Below are 19,243 nucleotides of genomic sequence, written 5' to 3' on the forward strand. Positions count from 1 at the left end.
AGCTTTGTCTCTAGTGCTGGTGATTGCTGCCACCTAGTGTTTACTTTCTGCTTTTTTTTTTTTTTTTTTTTACTATCAGCTACAAGAGGCCAATGCCCATCTGGCAGAGCAGGTTGGCCCACATGACCTGGAGGTGACCCCAGTGCAGAGGAGAATTGAGCCACGTTCTGCCGACGATTCGCTGTCCGGTGTTGTGCGCTGCTTGTACTTCGCTGACACATTCTTACGGGATGGTATGAGCGCTTTGCATAATGAGCATCTAATCCTTTTTCTTTACGCCCTAGCCTGATCAATTTAAAGGTTTTATTTATATTTTGTTATTACATATGTACATGGTAACAGCAATCTCTCCTTACTACATGTCAACCACTTGACCTCCAGAAGATTCACCCCCCCGCCCCCCCATGACCAGGCCTTTTTTTGCGATACTTGACTGCGTTACTTTAGCTGACATTTGCACGGTCATGCAACGCTGTGCATACATCAAATTTATGTACTTTTTTTTTAAATTTTTTTTCCTCTCACAAAGATCACTGTTTTTTTGTTTTTGTTTTTTTTTGTTTTTTTTCCTTTTTCCTTTTTTTTTTTTTTTTTTGTGCTGTAAACTAAAGCCAATTTTGAAAAAAATAATATTTTCTACTTTCTGTTCTAGAATATATCGAATAAAAAAATTCTAATCTCTACATAAATTTAGGCCAATTTGTATTCTGCTACATATTTTTGGTAGAAAAAAATCCCAATAAGTGTAAATTGATTGGTTTGTGCAAAAGTAATAGCATCTGCAAACTATAGGCTATATACTGTAATTGTATTAATTTTTATACTAGTAATGGTGGTGATCAGCGACTTATAGTGGGACTGCGATATTGCGGTGGACAAACTGACACTTTTGACACATTGTGGGAGCCAGTGACACTAATACAGTGATCAGTGCTAAAATTATGCACAGCCACTATACTGATGACATGAACTGGGAAGGGGCTAAACGCCTAGGACGAAATGTGTGCCCAACAAGTATTTTTGTGTACTATGTTGTGCTTTTTACTAAGGGATGTGATGGATTTTCTCCCCTTCTTTGCAGGGAAACAAAATCCATGATATCCATAGAGCGTCCTGTATTTTTCGACGATCAGGTGTTGGGCAAAGGAAGTCCATTGATTGGCTTCTGCTGTGACTAATCTTGGCAGAAACAGTGCCCCCTACCCGGAAGTGCAGAATGACAAGATGTAGAAGTGCAGAATTGCGTATGTGTGTGTGTATATACAGTTGTGCTCATAAGTTTACATACCCTGGCAGAATTTATGATTTCTTGGTCATTTTTCAGAGAATATGAATGATAACACAAACTTTTTTCACTCATGGTTAGTGTTTGGCTGAAGCAATGTATTAATCAATTGTCTTTTTAAATCCTAATGGCAACAGAAACTACCCAAATGACCCTGATCAAAAGTTTACATACCCCAGTTCTTAATACTGTGTATTGCTCCCTTTAACATCAATGACAGTTTGAAGTCTTTTGTGGTATTTGCGGATGAGGCTCTTTATCTTCTCAGATGGTAAAGCTGCCCATTCCTCTTGGCAAAAAGCCTTCAGTTCCTGTAAATTGGGCTTGCATGAACTGCACGTTTTGAGATCTCCTCAGAGTGGCTCAATGATATTGAGGTCAGGAGACTGAGATGGCCACTCCAGAACCTCCATTTTATTCTGCTGTATCCAATGACAGGTCGACTTGGCCTTGTGTTTTGGATCATTGTCATGTTGGAATGTCCAAGTACGTCCCATGCGCAACATCCTGGTTGATGAATGCAAATGTTCCTCCAGTATTTTTTGATAACATACTGCAGTCATCTTGCCAACAATTTTGACCAAATTTCCTGTGCCTTTGTAGCTTACACATCCCCAAAACATCAGCGATCCACCTCCATACCTTTCATCATAGACCTTGTTGACTCCTCTCCAAATGTAGCGTTTATGGTTGTGGCCAGAAAGCTCAATTTTGGTCTCATCACTCCAAATGACTTTGTGCCAGAAGGTTTGAGGCTTATCTCTGTGCTGTTTGACCTATTGTAAGTGGGATACTTTGTGGCATTTGCGTAGTAATGGCTTTCTTCTGGCGACTCGACCATGCAGCCCATCTTTCTTCAAGTGCCTTCTTATCGTGCATCTTGAAACAGCCACCCCACATGTTTTCAGAGAGTCCTGTATTTCACCTGAAGTTATTTGTGGGATATTCCTGGCATTTGTGGCTGAAATATCAGTTGGTCTACCTGACCGTGGTTTGGTTTCAACAGAACCCCTCATTTTCCACTTCTTGATTAGAGTTTGAACACTGCTGATTGGCATTCTCAATTACTTGGATATCTTTTTATATCCCTTAACTGTTTTATACAGTTCAAATACCTTTTCCCGCAGATTCTTTGACAATTCTTTTGCTTTCCCCATAACTCAGAATCCAGAAACGTCAGTGCAGCACTGGGTGAAAGATGCAAGGGTTTGTCAGGAGACCTTTTATACATGCACACCAATTACAAGCAAATTGATCAAAGGTGAGGATGGTTACCTTTTAATAGCCATTCAAACCCCTTTGTGTCAGGTTGTGTGCATGTTATCAGGCCAAAATGACCAGGGTATGTAAACTTTTGATCAGGGCCATTTGGGTAGTTTGTTGCCATTATGATATGAAAAGAGTAAACACAGTTGATTGATAATAAATGGCTTCAGCCAAACGCTAACCATGAGTGAAAAATGTTTTTGTGTTATCATTCATATTCTCTGAAAAATGGCCAAGAAGTCATAAATTCTGCCAGGGTATGTAAACTTATGAGCACAACTGGGTGTGTGTGTATGCATGTATAATTCTGCACAGAATGACTGCCCTGTAGCAGTAAATCTGCTATTGGGCGGTTGGAAAATGGTTAAAGCGGAGCTTCAGCTCCCCCCCCCCCCCACAACATTTTTTAAAGTCAGCAGCTACAACTACTGTAGATGCTAACCTGTCAAAAATTTTTTTGAGTGGAGCTCCGCTTTAAAGAGTCACTGATGGAATCTGTGCCCGAAGGCATACAGAGAACTAATGGCTAGTCACCAGTATTGCCTGTGGTCTCCCAGCAGCTGATCTTTTCCCCTGCACTGTGTGTGTGTTGCTTCTTCATATCAGAGCTGCCACCTCATGATATGATGGCTATAGAAATAATCAAGCAGGAGAAATGATGGAAGCATAGATTCACAAAATTAATTAAACAGAAGTAAGAAGAGCCTAGCACTGCAGGTCCTCAGGTGCATCCTCCTCTCCAGCAAGGAGAACAGGGAGCAGCATAGTAATGACATCACCAAACCTCACTCCAAATCTGGTAAGACTTGCAGTATGAGGCAGTAGTGCCATAGATCTCACACTGCAGTTTTACAACTAGGAGGCTCAAAGCACAGGAGTGCTTGGTTACAGGGAACTGTACTGCTTTAAAAAAAATCAAGACAATAGATAAAGCTTTATAGTTTCTGCTTGACGAACAATTTCAATTTCTATATAATAGATGAGAGAGGTGTTTGTTTTTTGTTCACAAATGTGAAGAAAATGTAAATCGTACACTATATGGGTTGGATTTACTAAAGGCAAATAGACTGTGCACTCTGCAAGAGCAATTACTCCAGAGCTTAGTAAATGAGCAGAAGCTCTCCTGACTTCCATCATCCAATCATGTGCAAGCAAAAATGCTGTTATTTTATTTTCCTTGCATGTGATTGGGTATTTTTTTCCAAAGTAAGGCATTGCCTAATTTACGAAGCTCTGGAGCAACTGCACTTTGCAAAGTGCACAGTCTATTTGCCTTTAGTAAATCAACCCCTATGTCTGGAGGGAAATTTGCTGAACCAATCCCTATTCTGTTCAACCCTGTGAATTGAGTTATAAATGAGACGTGTCATATTTTTACGGTTTGGCTTGTATGTCCTTTTCAGTTGTAAAGTGGATGTAGTATTTTATGATTAGGTGCATCTGCATGATACACATTTCCAGCTGTGATGGTTTTCCCACATGATATTATAAATATATACAATAAAAAGCAGTTTGAGTGTGGCTTTCCATTTATATGAACATAAAACATTACTACTGCATTTCAGGGCCACCATTGGCTGACAGTACTATTTTCCAGTTTTGCTAAACAATCCGTATCTTGCATTATATCCTAATTGTACAATTGTTCAACTCCACCAAAACCTGACGGTATGAAGAAGAATATTCAGCCTTCTTGCATCTCCAGCAGAGCTCTCAGTTCTCCCTGTGCCACAGCCATCAAAGAGCCCAACTATGGTGGCACAGAACACTGATGTATTTTCCTGCAACAAACATTTAACACGGCCAACTGCAAGTGACAGCGTTAGTATAGCCTTGCGTGCAGGGCACAATCAGTGCATTTAGCCCACTACCCAAAATAATAGTTTGTGTGTTGATCTATATGGTAAAATAAATATATATTCCATACTTCCCACCCTATAAGATCTTTTTGCAGTCAAAGGAAACTACTGTGTGGTTTTTAATGCATTGAATTAGAACTACAGCTGTTATCCGACTGAAATTCTGGTTGTAAGCTTCACATTTTACACTTTTTGTACTACATATTAGGATCTAAAGGTCATGCAATTAGCATATATTTTGGATAACTGCTGTGATTAAGGAGTAAGCCTCAAAAGGAGTCCGATTTCAATCTGATTTTAATGTTTCTCTCTCACTGCATGTCTGTTGGTTTTTTCAGAGATACTTTTGAAAGTGCTTGTTCATTTGATGTAGCAGTCTTTGATTAACCACTTTAAGACCAGCCTCGTTTTGGATTTTAGGTGTTTACGTGTTTAAAACAGGTTTTTCTGCTAGAAAATTACTTAGAACCCCCAAACATTATATATGGTTTTTCTTCTAACACCCTAGAGAATACAATGGCGGTCATTGCAATACTTTTTTTTGCACCGTATTTGCGCAGCGGTCTTATAAGCGCACTTTTTTTGGAAAAAATTCACTTTTTTGAATAAAAAAATAAAACAACAGTAAAGTTATCCCAATTTTTTTTTATATTGTGAAATATAATGTTACGCCAAGTAAATTGATACCCAACATGTCATGCTTGAAAATTGCGCCCGCTCGTGGAATGGCGTCAAACTTTTACCCTCGAAAATTTAAATAGGCGACGTTTAAAAAATTCTACAGGTTGCATATTTTGCGCTACAGAGGAGGTCTAGGGCTAGAATTATTGCTCTCGCTCTACCGGTCGCGGCGATACCTCACATGTGTGGTTTGACCACCGTTTTCATATGCGGGCGCTACTCGCGTATGCGTTCGCTTCTGCGTGCGAGCTCGTCGGGACAGGGGGGTTTTAAAAATTTTTTTTTTTATTTTTATTATTTATTTTACAATATTTATTTATTTTTACACTGTTTAAAAAAAAAAAAAAAATTGTGTCACTTTTATTTCTATTACAAGGAATGTAAACATCCCTTGTAATAGAAAAAAGCATGGCAGGATCTCTTAAATATGAGATCTGGGGTCAAAAAGACCTCAGATCTCATATTTACACTAAAATGCAATAAAAAAAAAAAAGTCATTTAGAAAAATGACATTTGAAAAAATATGCCTTTAAGAGGCGTGGACGGAAGTGACGTTTTGACGTCGCTTCCGCCCAGCAGTGTCATGGAGACGAGTGAGCACCATCTTGGCCTCACTCGTCTCCAGACACACCAGAGAACAGGACGCGATCGCCTCCGCCGCTACCGACGGCTCCGGTAAGCGGCGGAGGGCACCGGATCGCGGCGGGAGGGGGGGTGCCCTCTCCCGCCACCGATTAAAAGTGATCTCGCGGCGAATCCGCCGCAGGGACCACTTTTATCTGAAAGCCGGCCGCCGCACGAAAACGGGGATACCGGGGTTATGGCAGCTAGCTGCTGCCATAACAACGATATCCCCGTTCAAACTTAGGACGTACATAGTCGTGCGGCGGTCGGGAAGTGGTTAAGCACAAATTAATTTTAGGCACTGCTCTTTTTTGGAAAATGGGGAAAAAAACATCCGCACTCCAATGAGCTCTTCCATTATTCTTAATAATCAGTGCAATGACTGCATACAGTGATGTCTCCAACCCAAAGCCAGCCTTCCTTGTTTTAGCACTCCTGGCTTGCTCACAAGGATAGGGGCTAGCAAGCCAGGAGTAGTAAAACGCATCAAGGAAGGCTGGTTTTGAGTTGGAGACATCACTCTATGCAGTCAATGTACTGATTATTAAAAATTATGCAAGAAGAGCTAATTGGAGTGCACCAGTTTTTTTTTACCTATTTTTAGTGGAGTGGAGATAGACGTTGATGGCTGGCACCCAGGTTGTCCATGTGCAGGACAGACCAGTCTTGAATGGAGCTATGGATCTGTGTGTTTTTGCTTTATCTTATATTTTGACTATACAGAATGATAATTTGGGAAAAATGGGTCCATTTGGCTGTAGACCTTTGATGTGAGTTTTGTTTCTGGAGCCTGTGAAGGAAACCTGTAATGTTGTGTAGCCCCTTACCGTCTCACCTTGTTTCCTCTTTGCAGCTGTCCACCACGGGCCCACCTTGTGGGCTGGCACAAACTCTGGCTCAGTCTTTGCCTATGCCTTAGAAGTCCCTTCGCGGGAGAAGTTCTCGGAACGCTCAGCAGAGGCCGTGCTGGGCAAAGAAATTCAGCTTATGCATCGAGCTCCTGTTGTCTCCATAGCAGTCTTGGATGGACGGGGCAACCCTCTCCCAGAACCGTTTGAGGTGTCGCGTGATCTGGCCAAAGCACCTGACATGCAGGGAACACACTCTGTGCTGATTGTTTCGGAGGAGCAGTTTAAGGTATTGCTTTTATAAGGCCAGCCATACCCAGATAATACCTCTACACTAGATGTAGTTTGTTGAGACTACCTATGTAAGCAGGTCATTTAATGCTAACCATTAATGAGCAGGGGCACTACAATTTTCATTGCTGCCTCCTTCCTTTTTTTTTTTTTCTGGCTCAAATTTTTCATTTTTATATTTTTGTACTGTAAATAATTTTATTGCTTAGAGGATAGGCAGGTGTTTGCTTGCCCTGGGTGTCTCATATGCTAGGTATGCCATTGCTCTAGCTTATCTATCTAAAGAAAAAACTGTCAGGATGGATTGCTCCTTTGTGAAAAGAACTGCAGTATGGAAACGGTTTCCGGAATGACTGGAATTTTCAGCTTCGTACTTCAGAAGAGACTTTACTTTCAAGGGCGTCCAAGAATTCCTGGATTGATGGTACCATTCTGCATGAGCAGGTTAAGCTTTGTGCGTTCCTTTGACGTACAACAATCTTCTGCTGTTCTGAAACAATGGGTAGGGGTGGTCTTTTGAAAAATGTTCAGCCAGAGTGTTTTATATACAGGGATTGTGAAGGAAGTGGCTAATATAAAAGCATTTCCATGTATCTTTCAAGAAATGATGTGCTCCCGACAAAACTGAAAATGAAACTTTCAAATGCGTGAAGGAAATGGAGCCCGCTCAGGTTTGCTTTTTCATCCAGCAGTAACTGTAGTGCTGGACCACCCTGCTGCTTACAGTTTCCTGTAATCTGGTATTCTGGGAACACCAATTGCTGAGCTGTGTGAATGTACAGAGCTCCATGCTATCTCACGGAGATGGAATAACTTAGTCACGTGACAAGAAGCTGGAATTTTCAGTATGTGTGTTTGATGTAACTGTAGATCAATAAGATGACCTGCAACGTTTTATTTAAGATTTTACAGATGGTAAAACTTTTTTTTCTTTCTGTCTATTCAGGTTTTCACTTTGCCCAAGGTTGGTGCCAAAACAAAATTTAAGCTGACCGCCCATGAAGGCTGCCGAGTGAGGAAAGTGGCACTTGTAAATTTCACCAGCTCTGCATCTGATGATTATTCAGAGAACTGCCTGGCGTGTCTCACCAACCTGGGAGATATTCATGTGTTCAGTGTTCCCGGGCTACGGCCGCAGGTGCGCTATGACTGCATTCGCAAGGAGGACATCAGCGGCATTGCGTCATGTGTGTTCACAAAGTATGGGCAAGGTGAGACTAAGCTGAGCTAATGGAAATCCCATAACAATAGTGCACAGACACTTGGATCCGTAGGATTCCAGGAACAATGACAGAATGAACATTTAAGGGAAGGGGAGTATCTGAGGTCAAAGGCCCACTTGAAGTATGAGGAGAGTCTTTGAACAATTGCACACAAGGGGCTTGTTCTGCAAGCTGTGTAGTAGAACTGTGCAGAAAAATGTAGCTTGGTCAACATGGTATGAACAAGCCCCAACACCTGAGGGATGAGGAATGTCTTGGAACAATGGCACGCCAAGGCTGACCATACATGAGTCATTTTTTATTTTATTTTTTTTGCTCAACCAGCAGGTTGAAGAAAAGACTTGATTTCTCTATTTGCATTCTCAGTGGAGGGGGGGGGGGTTCTGAAACTGGAGAGTGCAGAATCTGGTGCAGCTCTGCATAGAAACCAATCTGCTTCCAGGTTTTATTGTCAAAGCTTATTTGAAAAAGCTCAAGTTAGAAGCTGATTGGCTAATATGCACAGCCGCAGCAGATTCTGAGTGCTCCAGTTTTATGAAATCTCCCCCAGTGTGGATGGAGGAATCCCTCCTGCTCCGCTATTGTATTCTCACAGCGGGAAGACTTCCCCCACTGTCAGAATACACTGATCAGCCCCACAAATGCTGATCAAGAGCCAATTTTCCAACAGGCTAGTTGTACACAAGTCAATCAATCAACTTGTGTTATCCAGCCTGCCCATACATGGATTGAAATTTGGCTGGTCCTGGCTGAATTTCGATCCATGTATGGCCAGCTTAACACTTGGAAGAATTGTAGTCAGGGAACAATGACACACTAACAATTGAAGAATTGGAAGTCTTGAAACAATAGCACACTAACATTTGAAGGATGCAAAAGCTTTTGGAACAATGGCATACTAGCACTCAAAGGACAGAGAGTCTCTGAATCGAGGCGCACTAAAACTTGAAAGATCTATTAATGCCTCGTACACACGTTAAGTTTTTCATTTAATATGCAATGTTAGTACAGTTAGTACTCCCTGCTGTGCTATTGTGTTCTGACCCCCCCACCCCCCACCCCCGTCTGAGCTCGCAGCCATCAGATGCCGATAGGCTGCTGGTTTTTCAGCATGCTCGTTTGACAGAAGCCGGTCCTGTGATTAGCTTATTTTGGACAAGTACCGTATATACTTGAGTATAAGTCGAATTTTTCAGCACATTTTTTTGTGCTGAAAGTGCCCCCCTTGACTTATACTTGAGTCAAGCACTTTTCTGCAGCAAAAAATTTCATTTTCCGAATCGACTTTGGGGCACCATATCTCAGGGCCACTTGGGCTAGGAACCCCAAATTTGGTGTGCAAACCCAGTGGAACTGGTTCCACAACATATCCAGATGAAGTTCCTAGCACTAAGTGGCCCCGAGATACAGGGCCCCAAAATCGGTTCGGAAAATGCCATTCTCTGCTGAAGAAAAGTGCTTGACATTTTCTGAACCGACTTTGGGGCCCCATATCTCAGGGCCACTTGGTGCTAGGAACCCCAAATTTGGTGTGCAAACCCAGTGGAACTGGTACCATAACATATCCAAAGCTGGAGTTCCTAGCACCAAGTGGTCCTGAGATACGGGGCCCCAAAACCGGTTCAGAAAATGTCATTCTCTGCTGCAGAAAAGTGCTTGACATTTTCTGAACTGATTTTTGGGGCCCTGTATCTCGGGGCCACTTGGTGCTAGAAACCCCAGCTTTGGAAATTTTATGGTGCTAGTTCCACTGGGTTTGCACACCAAATTTGGGGTTCCTAGCACTAAGTGGCCCTGAGATACGGGGCCCCAAATTTGGTCAACTGTGTCCATCTGCAGCAATGTCATTTCAGGACCCTTTGGGTTCAGAGACCCCAAATTTTGGCTGCAGCTAGGGGGCATCTAGGAACCCCTAACTACAGAGTTTGAAGTTCAGGGGACCTATGGCTGCAAATGGGCACAGTGAGGCATGCAAATGGGCACAGTGATGCTGCAAATGGGCATTGTTGACCCTCTTTTCCACTTACAGTAGCTGTGCATTTCTCACCCTCGTCTTATACTCGGGTCAATAAGTTTTTCCCATTTTTTTTTTTTTGTAGTAAATTAGGGCCTCGACTTATATTTGGAACGACTTATACTCGAGTATATACGGTAACTCTATGCACGGGCTGAATGTCGGCTGCTTTCTACTGTACCGTCTGATTTCGGCTGATATTTGGCCCATGTGTATAGGGCTTAACACTTGAAGGATGGGGAGGATCTGGGATTAACTTTTACTGCCGTAACCCTCACCTTTGGTGTGCTTGGGTAAGGGTGATAACTTTCACTGGCCTAATCCTCACCATGGGTGCCAGTGAGGGGGTTAAATTTCACTGCCATGACCACCAATGTTTGGGTGTGGAAGGTGAGGGGTTTTAACAATGCTGATACCAGTGCTGGGGTCTAATATTGCATCCATGAACATCAATTATTGAGGTTATTATTGTGTCCAGTGACACCAAAGCTGGGGGTCATCATTGTGTCTACTGACACCAATATTGGAGGTTAATTTGTCCCCTGACAAAAATGCTGGGGGGTTTTATTTCAGTTACTTACTTACATCAATGCTAGAACTTATTGTACTCCCAAATTCTTCAGTGTGCATTACGATATGTGGCAAAAAAAAAAGTAGTATGAAAATGAGCTGCTGTTGTGTGACCTTCTGGAAGTGTTGGGGCCACATTTGAGTCCTTCTATCATTTTCATGTTTACCACCACTGACTTAGAATATAAAACCTTACAAACAGTAAAACATGGAAAGACCTTTTTATACCTCTTCCTTGCAGGGTTTTACCTAATCTCCCCATCAGAATTTGAACGGTTTTCACTCAGTGCCAAGAACATCACAGAACCGGTGTGTTTGGTAGAGTTTGATAGGCCCCATGATCCTGGGTACCTCAGGTGAGGTGCTTGTTTTCCGTCTAGACATCCTGTGTTAAGTTAGTCTGAATACTTTGCATCACTATATATTTACTCTACTCTAACATTTATTGTGTTATATACTATATTGCAGCAATAAAGACACTTTATCAAAAAGCAACCAAGCCAATGGCACTCACATCCCCCGAGAGTGTGATGGAAACCAGCCAGTTACTGAAGGTAAGGGAGGCTGCGGGTACAATGTTGCTGTACAGAAATTTGGAGATGGGATGTTGCATTGCTGCAAAGTGATGTACCTCCATCCCTCATTCAATGTGAAAGGATTTAACTGCCCATGGGACGTTAACGAGGTACATCACCAACAAAACACGTTAAAGCAGGGTTTCTCAACCAGGGTTCCTCCAGAGGTTGTTTAGGTTCCTTGAACTATGAGCAATTTCTGGCTCCAAGTTCCCACTCACACAATTGATCTTTTCAACTATCTGTAAAGCCCCACACATGGGCTGAATGCCAGCCGACGTTTGGCCGGTTCAATAAAATCCAGCCGACATTCGACCCGTGTGTATGCCAGCCAGTCCAACAGAAGTCTGCTGGACGAGCACGCTGGAAAACCAGCAACCAACCGGCTCCCAATCAGCGCTCTCAGCCAATGGCTGAGAGCGCTGATTGGAGTGTTCTGACAGGGGGGCCCGCACCCCTTTCAGAACACAACAGTTCAGCGGGGGAGATCGCTGTACTAACATTGGATCCTTTTGATGTGTGTGGTTTTTTGTGTTTTTTTGGGGGTTGAACAAAAAAAGCTTATTTACAGTATTTGTCATTTCAGTTAACAGTCATGGTAACATAACGGTTTTAGAATTCCAATTCCATATCTATCCAGTTCCATTACTTTTAAAGATAATTTCAGGAAACCCTCCTGCAGTAAACGTATGAACCGGAGACAAAAGTAATCAGACTTACAAACTTGCACCACCGGAGCCTGGCATCTCATTGCCCAGGAGGCGCCAGCACTTCTTCTAGAATGAGCCGTCATCGCAAATGCTAGAATTTTGCCCTTTAGACCCTAAGCTTGAGAAGTAAGCAGCCAGATTCAACGAGAAATGGTAGAGTGGAAGCTATATGACCCCCCTTCCTTGGGTCTAAGATCGTAGCTAAAAACTGAAGCTATGCCTGGAAGGAGGAAGGGATGTCCTTTTTTTGCCTCTGTCCAGTCACCTGAAGGTGGCAGCATAGCCCCCTATTAAAGCATTAGTAAACCGATGGGTGATTTTTTTTTTTTTTTTTTTTTTCTCTAACCTGAAAGGTAATGTCGTATGTGCTAGTATGCATCACATACTAGCACATTATGTAAAACGTACCTGAAAATGAAGCATTCCAGCGATGTGCTGTTTCGGCTAGAAGCCACTTCCATCTTCACCCGGTCTTCCTTCCTGGTCTACAGACTCCGGCTGTGTGAATGGCCAGAGCTGCGATGACGTCACTACCACGCATGCGCAGGGGAGCCACCGTTTATGAAACAGGATGGCTGTTGCTTCAGAGCGTATGCGCTGATGACGTCATTGGCTGCATATACAATAAATATCTCCTACATGGCGCTAGTTTAGGAGTTATTTACAGTACCTATAGGTAAACCTTATTATATGCTTAGCTATAGGTACAAGTCAGAGATGGGAGTTTACTCCCACTTTAATGGATATTTATACCTTGTGTCCTGGGATGTACAACAAAGAAATTGTTGGGATGTAAAACAAAAAGTGTAAATTATTCTGATTGGTGTGGGCAATGTAAAAGACTGAATTAACGTGAGTATAATTCTCTCTTTTTGCAGGAAATACATGTGAGCACATAGCTGCCTTTTCACCCAACCCCCTGGACTCCCCCCTGAACATTACAGACACTACATTGGATACTACCGGGGACATCACTGTGGAGGATGTCAGGGATATGCTGGGGTGAGCTGCCCACAATGGTGTCTATGCACGCCATTTTAAACTAACCTATTTTGTGTGGTTTTTTATTTTGACTCATGCACTGCTTTGTAAAGGAAGTGTGAAAAATGGGACTTGGTTAGTAAAAATATAAAAGTGGCAAATGTACATCGTGGGGGGGGGGGGGGGGGGCGACTGTGACCCAGAAAGCGATGTCCATGACATCACTTCCGGGTCATTCTCTCGGTGTTGCATTGCAAAACATTCAGTGGAGCCCAGAGAAGACATGCAGGGACTTTTAGACCCTGCATGTCTCATTAAAGACAACCTGTCACCTAAAAAACATCACATAGGGAACTTTATGTCCCCTATGATAGTGGTTCTCAACCTCAGTCCTCGAGTACCCCCAACAGGCAATGTGTTGGAAATTTCTCTTCGATAAAATAGCTGTCCAAAATACCAAGCCATTGACTCTGATTTAAAGCACCTGTGCAAGATAAAGGAAAACCTGCAAACATGGCCTGTTGGGGTTACTTGAGGACTGAGGATGAGAACCACTGCCTTATGTGATGGGGAAAAAAGTTATGTTAAAAAAAATTTTTTGCAAAGAAATTAAGTTACACTGAAGCACATAAAATCCCCCCCCCCCCCCAAAAAAATTGAGGCCCCCCAACCTCCACATATACGCACTCACAAATGTAAACGCATGCGTCAGGGGTGCCTATGAAAACATTGATTGCGATACACATGTTCCATCACCGCACACACTGGAGTGAGAGCAATAATTCTAGCACAAGACCCCCTCTGTAACACCAACCTGATACCTATAGGGGACTTTTTCATGCATTGCCTATAGAAAATACAGGGTACTGAAGTTTGACGCCATTTCACGGGCACACACAGATTTAAGGTTTGGCATGTTGTGTGTATCTTTTTTTTTTTTTTTTTTTTTCTCTTTGTATTACCAAAAAAAATTTGGACAATTTGCGTTTGCCCTAAAATTCACTTTAGTGTTTTTTTTAATTTTTTTTTTTTGTTTGTTTTTTTCTGACATTTTTTTGAAACCTTTGCGGTAATCTCATATGACCTATTATATGTGAAACTACCACTATTTTATACTCTAGGGCAGGGATCTGCAATTAGCGGACCTCCAGCTGTTGCAAAACTACAAGTCCCATCATGCTTCTGCCTCTGGGTGTCATGCTTGTGGCTGTCAGAGTCTTGCTATGCGCCATGGGATTTGTAGTTCTGCAACAGCTGGAGGTCCGCTAATTGCATATCCCTGCTCTAGGGTATTTGCTTTTGGAAAATATGTTTGGAGGCATTACATAATCTTCACGGCTAAAAGGTGTTTTTTTTTTTTTTTTTTTTTTTTGTGTGTGCAAAAAATGCAAACGGCTCTGGCAGCGAAAAGGTTAAAAATTAAACGTCCTGCCTAGCAGCGGACACTATAGAAGTCTGCTGTTACCTTTTATTGTTCGATGTTAATGTCTCTTCTGTGACCTGCTCTGGTTTTGTTTTATGCCATTGTCCCACTGCCAATCTGAGAATAGAAGGCCTTTATTGTCGCTGTCAGAATAACTTTTACTACGAAATTGCATGTTAAAAAAAAAACACACACATAAACAGAACACTTTAATCTATAATAAAAACTCCTGCAGAAAATAAATTAAACCTTTACACATTAAACTAAGACACTGCAATCTTCTGTTAATACACAAAACCCATAACTAGCTTTACTGATTTATTAGATTTAATTTTTGCATTTCTAGACTAAATCTATTTGTCCTCCCCTAATGTTGCTGAGGCGCCTGCCTGATGGCATTAGTTCAAATAAGTGATGACCAGGATAAGATGAATCATTCACAAGTATCTCTGCTCTACAGAGACAGCAGGACGCCTAAATATCAGCCAAGTTTGCAGCCTACAATTTTCTGTGTGGTATAAATAATTTTCTGAAGGGCAGTCTGATCAACCATCGAGCTACTGGAGCTCCATACCGAAATAAAGCACAGTAGTACACTCTCAATAGATGAATGATAAAAGTCTTTCCTAAACCACTTTTCCTTAGCAATATCAGAAAATTTAGTCCATTATTGTGATTTTTTTTTTTTTTTTTTAATAATGGCTCTCAATTTTTTAGCAGCTACAGAACGACTCCCCTTGGCTTTTGTGTTACTAGGAAAAGAGTTGCAGTCAATAAAAGGTCTGTGTCTGTGGCACAGTCACTGAGCAATTTGGCTTTTTGAAATGTTTGGAGATACAGAATTGTCAGTGTCATTGGCTACTCACGTTCTACAATACAGCTTACATTACAGGGCTTCATAGAGAATCAGATGTAATCAGCAGCAGCTGCATTCAGCTCCAAAATGCCAGATAAAATAAACCGAGATATCTGTAGTTGCTACTGAGTTGCTAGAGTGACATGGACCTTACTTTTGGACTTGGCCATGAAATCAGGGGATGTCCGGTCCCAAAGACAAACCGCTGCTATTCTGCTGTCCAGTGAAAAGCGCCCTTACTGACCAGTCATGCAGTCTCTAGTCAGTGGCAGAGCATGGCAAACAAATCATGGGACTTTTTCTTTTTGTATCACTTTTACAATTGTTCTTTCTAGATCCAATGAAGAATCTGAGAAAAACATGAAGAATTCAGCAGACGAGCCTCGATTACCAGAGATACTAATTAAATGAGATGAGCGGCCCTTGGGACACACACGTGTATGTATACACAAGCGCACGCACTCACCTGTTGTTGATATAGTAATTTTGCACTGTATAATGTGATTCATTTTGCAAATTCAAAGTTTTTCCTACATCTAGTGTAGGGGTCTCCAAGCAAAGAGCCAGTTTACTGTCCTTCAGACTATAGGAGGGCCAGATTGTGGCCAATGGGAATAGGAAATTCCGTGGGTGAAATAATCACATAAAGCCTATGGGCAGTATGAGGTATTGGTATTAATAGGAAGGGTGTCAGTGGGAGGAATAGTGCTCCATCATTGGTGTCGGTGGGAAGATTAGTACCCCATCATTGGTGTCAGTGGGAAGATTAGTACCCCATCATTGATGTCAGTGGGAAGATTAGTACCCCATCATTGGTGTCAGTGGGAAGATTATTACCCCATCTATGGAGTCATAGTGCCCCATTGTTGGAGCCAGTAGGAGGCATAGTGCCCTAAGGGCAGGATAAAGGCAAGCAGGGGGCCACATCACTCCCACGGGCGGAAGGTTGGCAGACCATTGATCTAGCCACGGCTGGCACAATGGTGTAGTGGGTAGCACTCTCGCCTAGCAGTAAAAAGGGTCGCTGGTTTGAATCCCAACCACGACGCTACCTGCTTGGAGTTTGCATGTTCTCCCTGTGCCTGTGTGGGTTTCCTCCGGGTACTCTGGTTTTCTCCCACACTCCAAAGACATGCTGGTAGGTTAATTGGCTCCTGTCTAAATTGGCCCTAGTATATGAATGTGAGTTAGGGACCTTAGATTGTAAGCTCCTTGAGGGTAGGGACTGATGTGAATGTAAAATGTATATGTAAATTGATGGTGCTATATAAGTAAGTACCTTTAATAATAATAGTGCAAAGACCTTGGATCAGTAGACTTTATAGATTTTGACTTTTAGCATCATCTAGTGGCAGATAATTGAACAGCAGCATCATGGGATTCGTACTTCTGTTTTAGATTGTGTAAACCTACCTTACAAAATGTTTTAATCTGTATATTTATTTATTTTTTTTCCCCCTGTACAGGCTCTTCCTTGGCCTTTTTGTATCCTCACTTTTTTTATTAATACGCATGATTGATTCTGAGCAATGCCATTAATAAACTTTACAAAACACATTTTTGCCATCAGAGGACATAAGGCAGCTGATGATCCAATCACGTCTGGCTCCCCCAGTACATCAGCAACAACAGACAAAGCAGCTTCAGCCAAGTTTTATGGCTACCGATTTACTGATGACCCCTCCTGATCCCTGAGGTGCTTTGAGAAGGGGCATCACCGCTTTCCTCACAGTATGAGACAATATCCAGCTTGTTCCGTATAAACGCTTCACCTCTGAAATACTTCAGCTCTAACGTTTTTAAGAGGGTTAACCTTACTGCACGAATATTCCTGCATCACTGCATACAATGTAGTCACCAGAGTGGAGTCAGACCAAAAAGTAGGGGGGGAACAAACTGGCCTTGCACCCCTATACGTTCTACATTTAAATAGACTGTGTATTCCTTCCCTTGCTGGAGAAGACCAATGTAACATTTCATGACTGGACAATACGACAGTATTTAAGAGGCTCTGTGAGATTTTTTAATTCTTTCTCCTTAGCACGGACTCCCTGTTACTCGTCTTGGGTTATGCCGCGATCCCTGGCTGCCAGACTGAAGCCATTTTGGATTTACAACTCTTTATACACAGTACCTTTTTTATTTTTAATTTTTTTTCTCTGAAATAGGATTTGCTGCTCTAAACGCCGCAATCATTTAAAGAAAAGGCTAGATATCTTGCACAATTAACGTTTTTTTTGTTTTTTTTTTCTGCATCTGATGTTCGTGTGATTTAATGACAGAAAGGGCCTCTTACCCAGCAATAACCTTCTTGTTTGACAGCATGTAAAGGGAGCCTGCTTCAATCCCTCAGAACATTCCTTCCCCAATTGCCACGCTTCTCAACGACCAAAGTCTGATCAGATTCCAGCTGTGACATCAACGTGAATGTGAATTTACGGCCCGTGCATCACCGGGCCGACAATAGAACCGTCAAAGCCAAGGACTGCGAATTGTACACGACTGTGAGTTATTGATCCCAGCAGCATTTCAGGGGTTAAACAGATTTTTGTTTTTTTTTCTCTCTGATCATTGCGTGACTTAGATCTATTTTTATATGCCTTGCCTTCCATTTCTGAGGCTATTTTTGGTACTGCTTTTCTGTGAATCTACTACAGTTTATATTAAGGGGTAGGTAGACCGAGAGACGAGGAAGGCTCAGGTCGCTCACGACTCTTTCGGTGTGGGTTACCGTCCCGCCATGGTATTATGGACTTGGGCGTACCGGGACGGGTGGACAAGAAGTGCCAGAGAACTGAAGGGTGCCAGCCCCTGAGCCGGAGGATTTTGCTAACCATATTGTTGTCATGGACAAGATTACCTTTAAATGATCCAGTTTACATGGATTTTATTTTTCAGTTTAGTTTGTAATCTTATTTCATTTTTTGTTTTTGTTTATTTTTGTTTAGCATTTTGTTTAGATATAAAAGTGTTTTATTAAAAAAAATAAAGATATTGCCTGTTTCTTTTATGGAATTGTCGTATAAGACAGGGATTAGACTTTGAATCTGTGTGTGCTGGAAGCCACAGGAATCAATCCGAGATCATCTGTAGTCTGCCTGATTGGGGTTATTGCTCTGTATTGCTGTCTGTGTAGTCCTTTTTTTTTTTTTTTTATTAAAGAAAAATGTGTGCAGAGCCAAGTATAGAGCAACCTTCCGGAAAATGCTAGTTGGCTGGCTATGCAGGTTTGGAGCTCTGACTTACGTACTTTTTCCTGGGTCTGTGACTAAAATTATTAAAAGCCCAGCTCCAGCTAAAACTTTTTTTGTAAGATTTGGATAGTGTGAAAGGGTTCGAACTTCTGCCAGGTTTTAAATGTTCTGTATTCCCAAAGAGATTTCTTGTTGTGTTTTTTTTCTTTTTTTTTGTGTGTTGTCTTTTATGTTTGTCACCAGAACAGGGGATGAGGGGAAGACTTCCTTTATGGCCTGTTTAACACGGGCTTCAGCTTGTATAAGGGCAGTGTGAACAGCAAGCTTTGACAAAGCATTTGCAGAGCTTTTAACAAGCTTTGTTGAAGCTTTTAAGGCACACTACTGCGACCTGAAAGTCGCAACTTTTCCAGGTAACTTCCTACACCGCAGGGAATTCCTGGGTAATCTTCCTGTAATGTCGGATCCAAATCACATCAAAATAGATGAAGATCCGACTTGCAGGCGTCTTCCATTAAAGTCAATGGGCACAAGTCGGATCGAGGTCACCTTGAAGTAGTACAGAAACCTTTTCTAAAGTCAGAGCAACTTCAGTAGTGCTAATTAAAATAGCCATAATTGACTAACATGGGAGTTCACATGTCATGCGATTTGGGATCCCAAATCACGGCAAGCCTAAAGTTCCATTCAAGCATTTTGCAGGGCTTTCAACAAGCTTTGTTTGAAACTTTTACAGTACCATTCAACTCCAGTTTGGAAATGTTGAACACCGATCCTATTATGGCTGATGATTTGTCACTTTAAGTCAGCTGCTAGCAGACTTCAAAAAGTGGCAATCCACAT

At 42.0% G+C, this 19,243-nt stretch overlaps 1 protein-coding gene across 2 annotated transcripts in view; it reads left to right on the top strand.

Annotated features, from left to right (window-relative positions):
* Positions 1–18,200, top strand: part of LLGL1 (LLGL scribble cell polarity complex component 1) — a 134,385-nt gene extending 116,185 nt beyond the window's left edge. For both annotated transcript variants that reach the window (XM_073636375.1, XM_073636376.1), the window contains exons 16-23: positions 80–233; positions 6,569–6,852; positions 7,801–8,065; positions 10,903–11,017; positions 11,130–11,215; positions 12,825–12,948; positions 15,542–15,644; positions 16,673–18,200. In XM_073636375.1, the coding sequence (XP_073492476.1) occupies positions 80–233; positions 6,569–6,852; positions 7,801–8,065; positions 10,903–11,017; positions 11,130–11,215; positions 12,825–12,948; positions 15,542–15,617 (1,104 nt within the window). In that variant the 3' untranslated portion in view covers positions 15,618–15,644; positions 16,673–18,200. The remainder of the gene's footprint in view (positions 1–79; positions 234–6,568; positions 6,853–7,800; positions 8,066–10,902; positions 11,018–11,129; positions 11,216–12,824; positions 12,949–15,541; positions 15,645–16,672) is intronic.
* Positions 18,201–19,243: the final 1,043 nt, after the last annotated feature.

This window comes from Aquarana catesbeiana, linkage group LG06 (assembly GCF_042186555.1).
Source record: "Aquarana catesbeiana isolate 2022-GZ linkage group LG06, ASM4218655v1, whole genome shotgun sequence".
In the NCBI taxonomy this organism is placed as follows: Eukaryota; Metazoa; Chordata; class Amphibia; order Anura; family Ranidae; genus Aquarana; species Aquarana catesbeiana.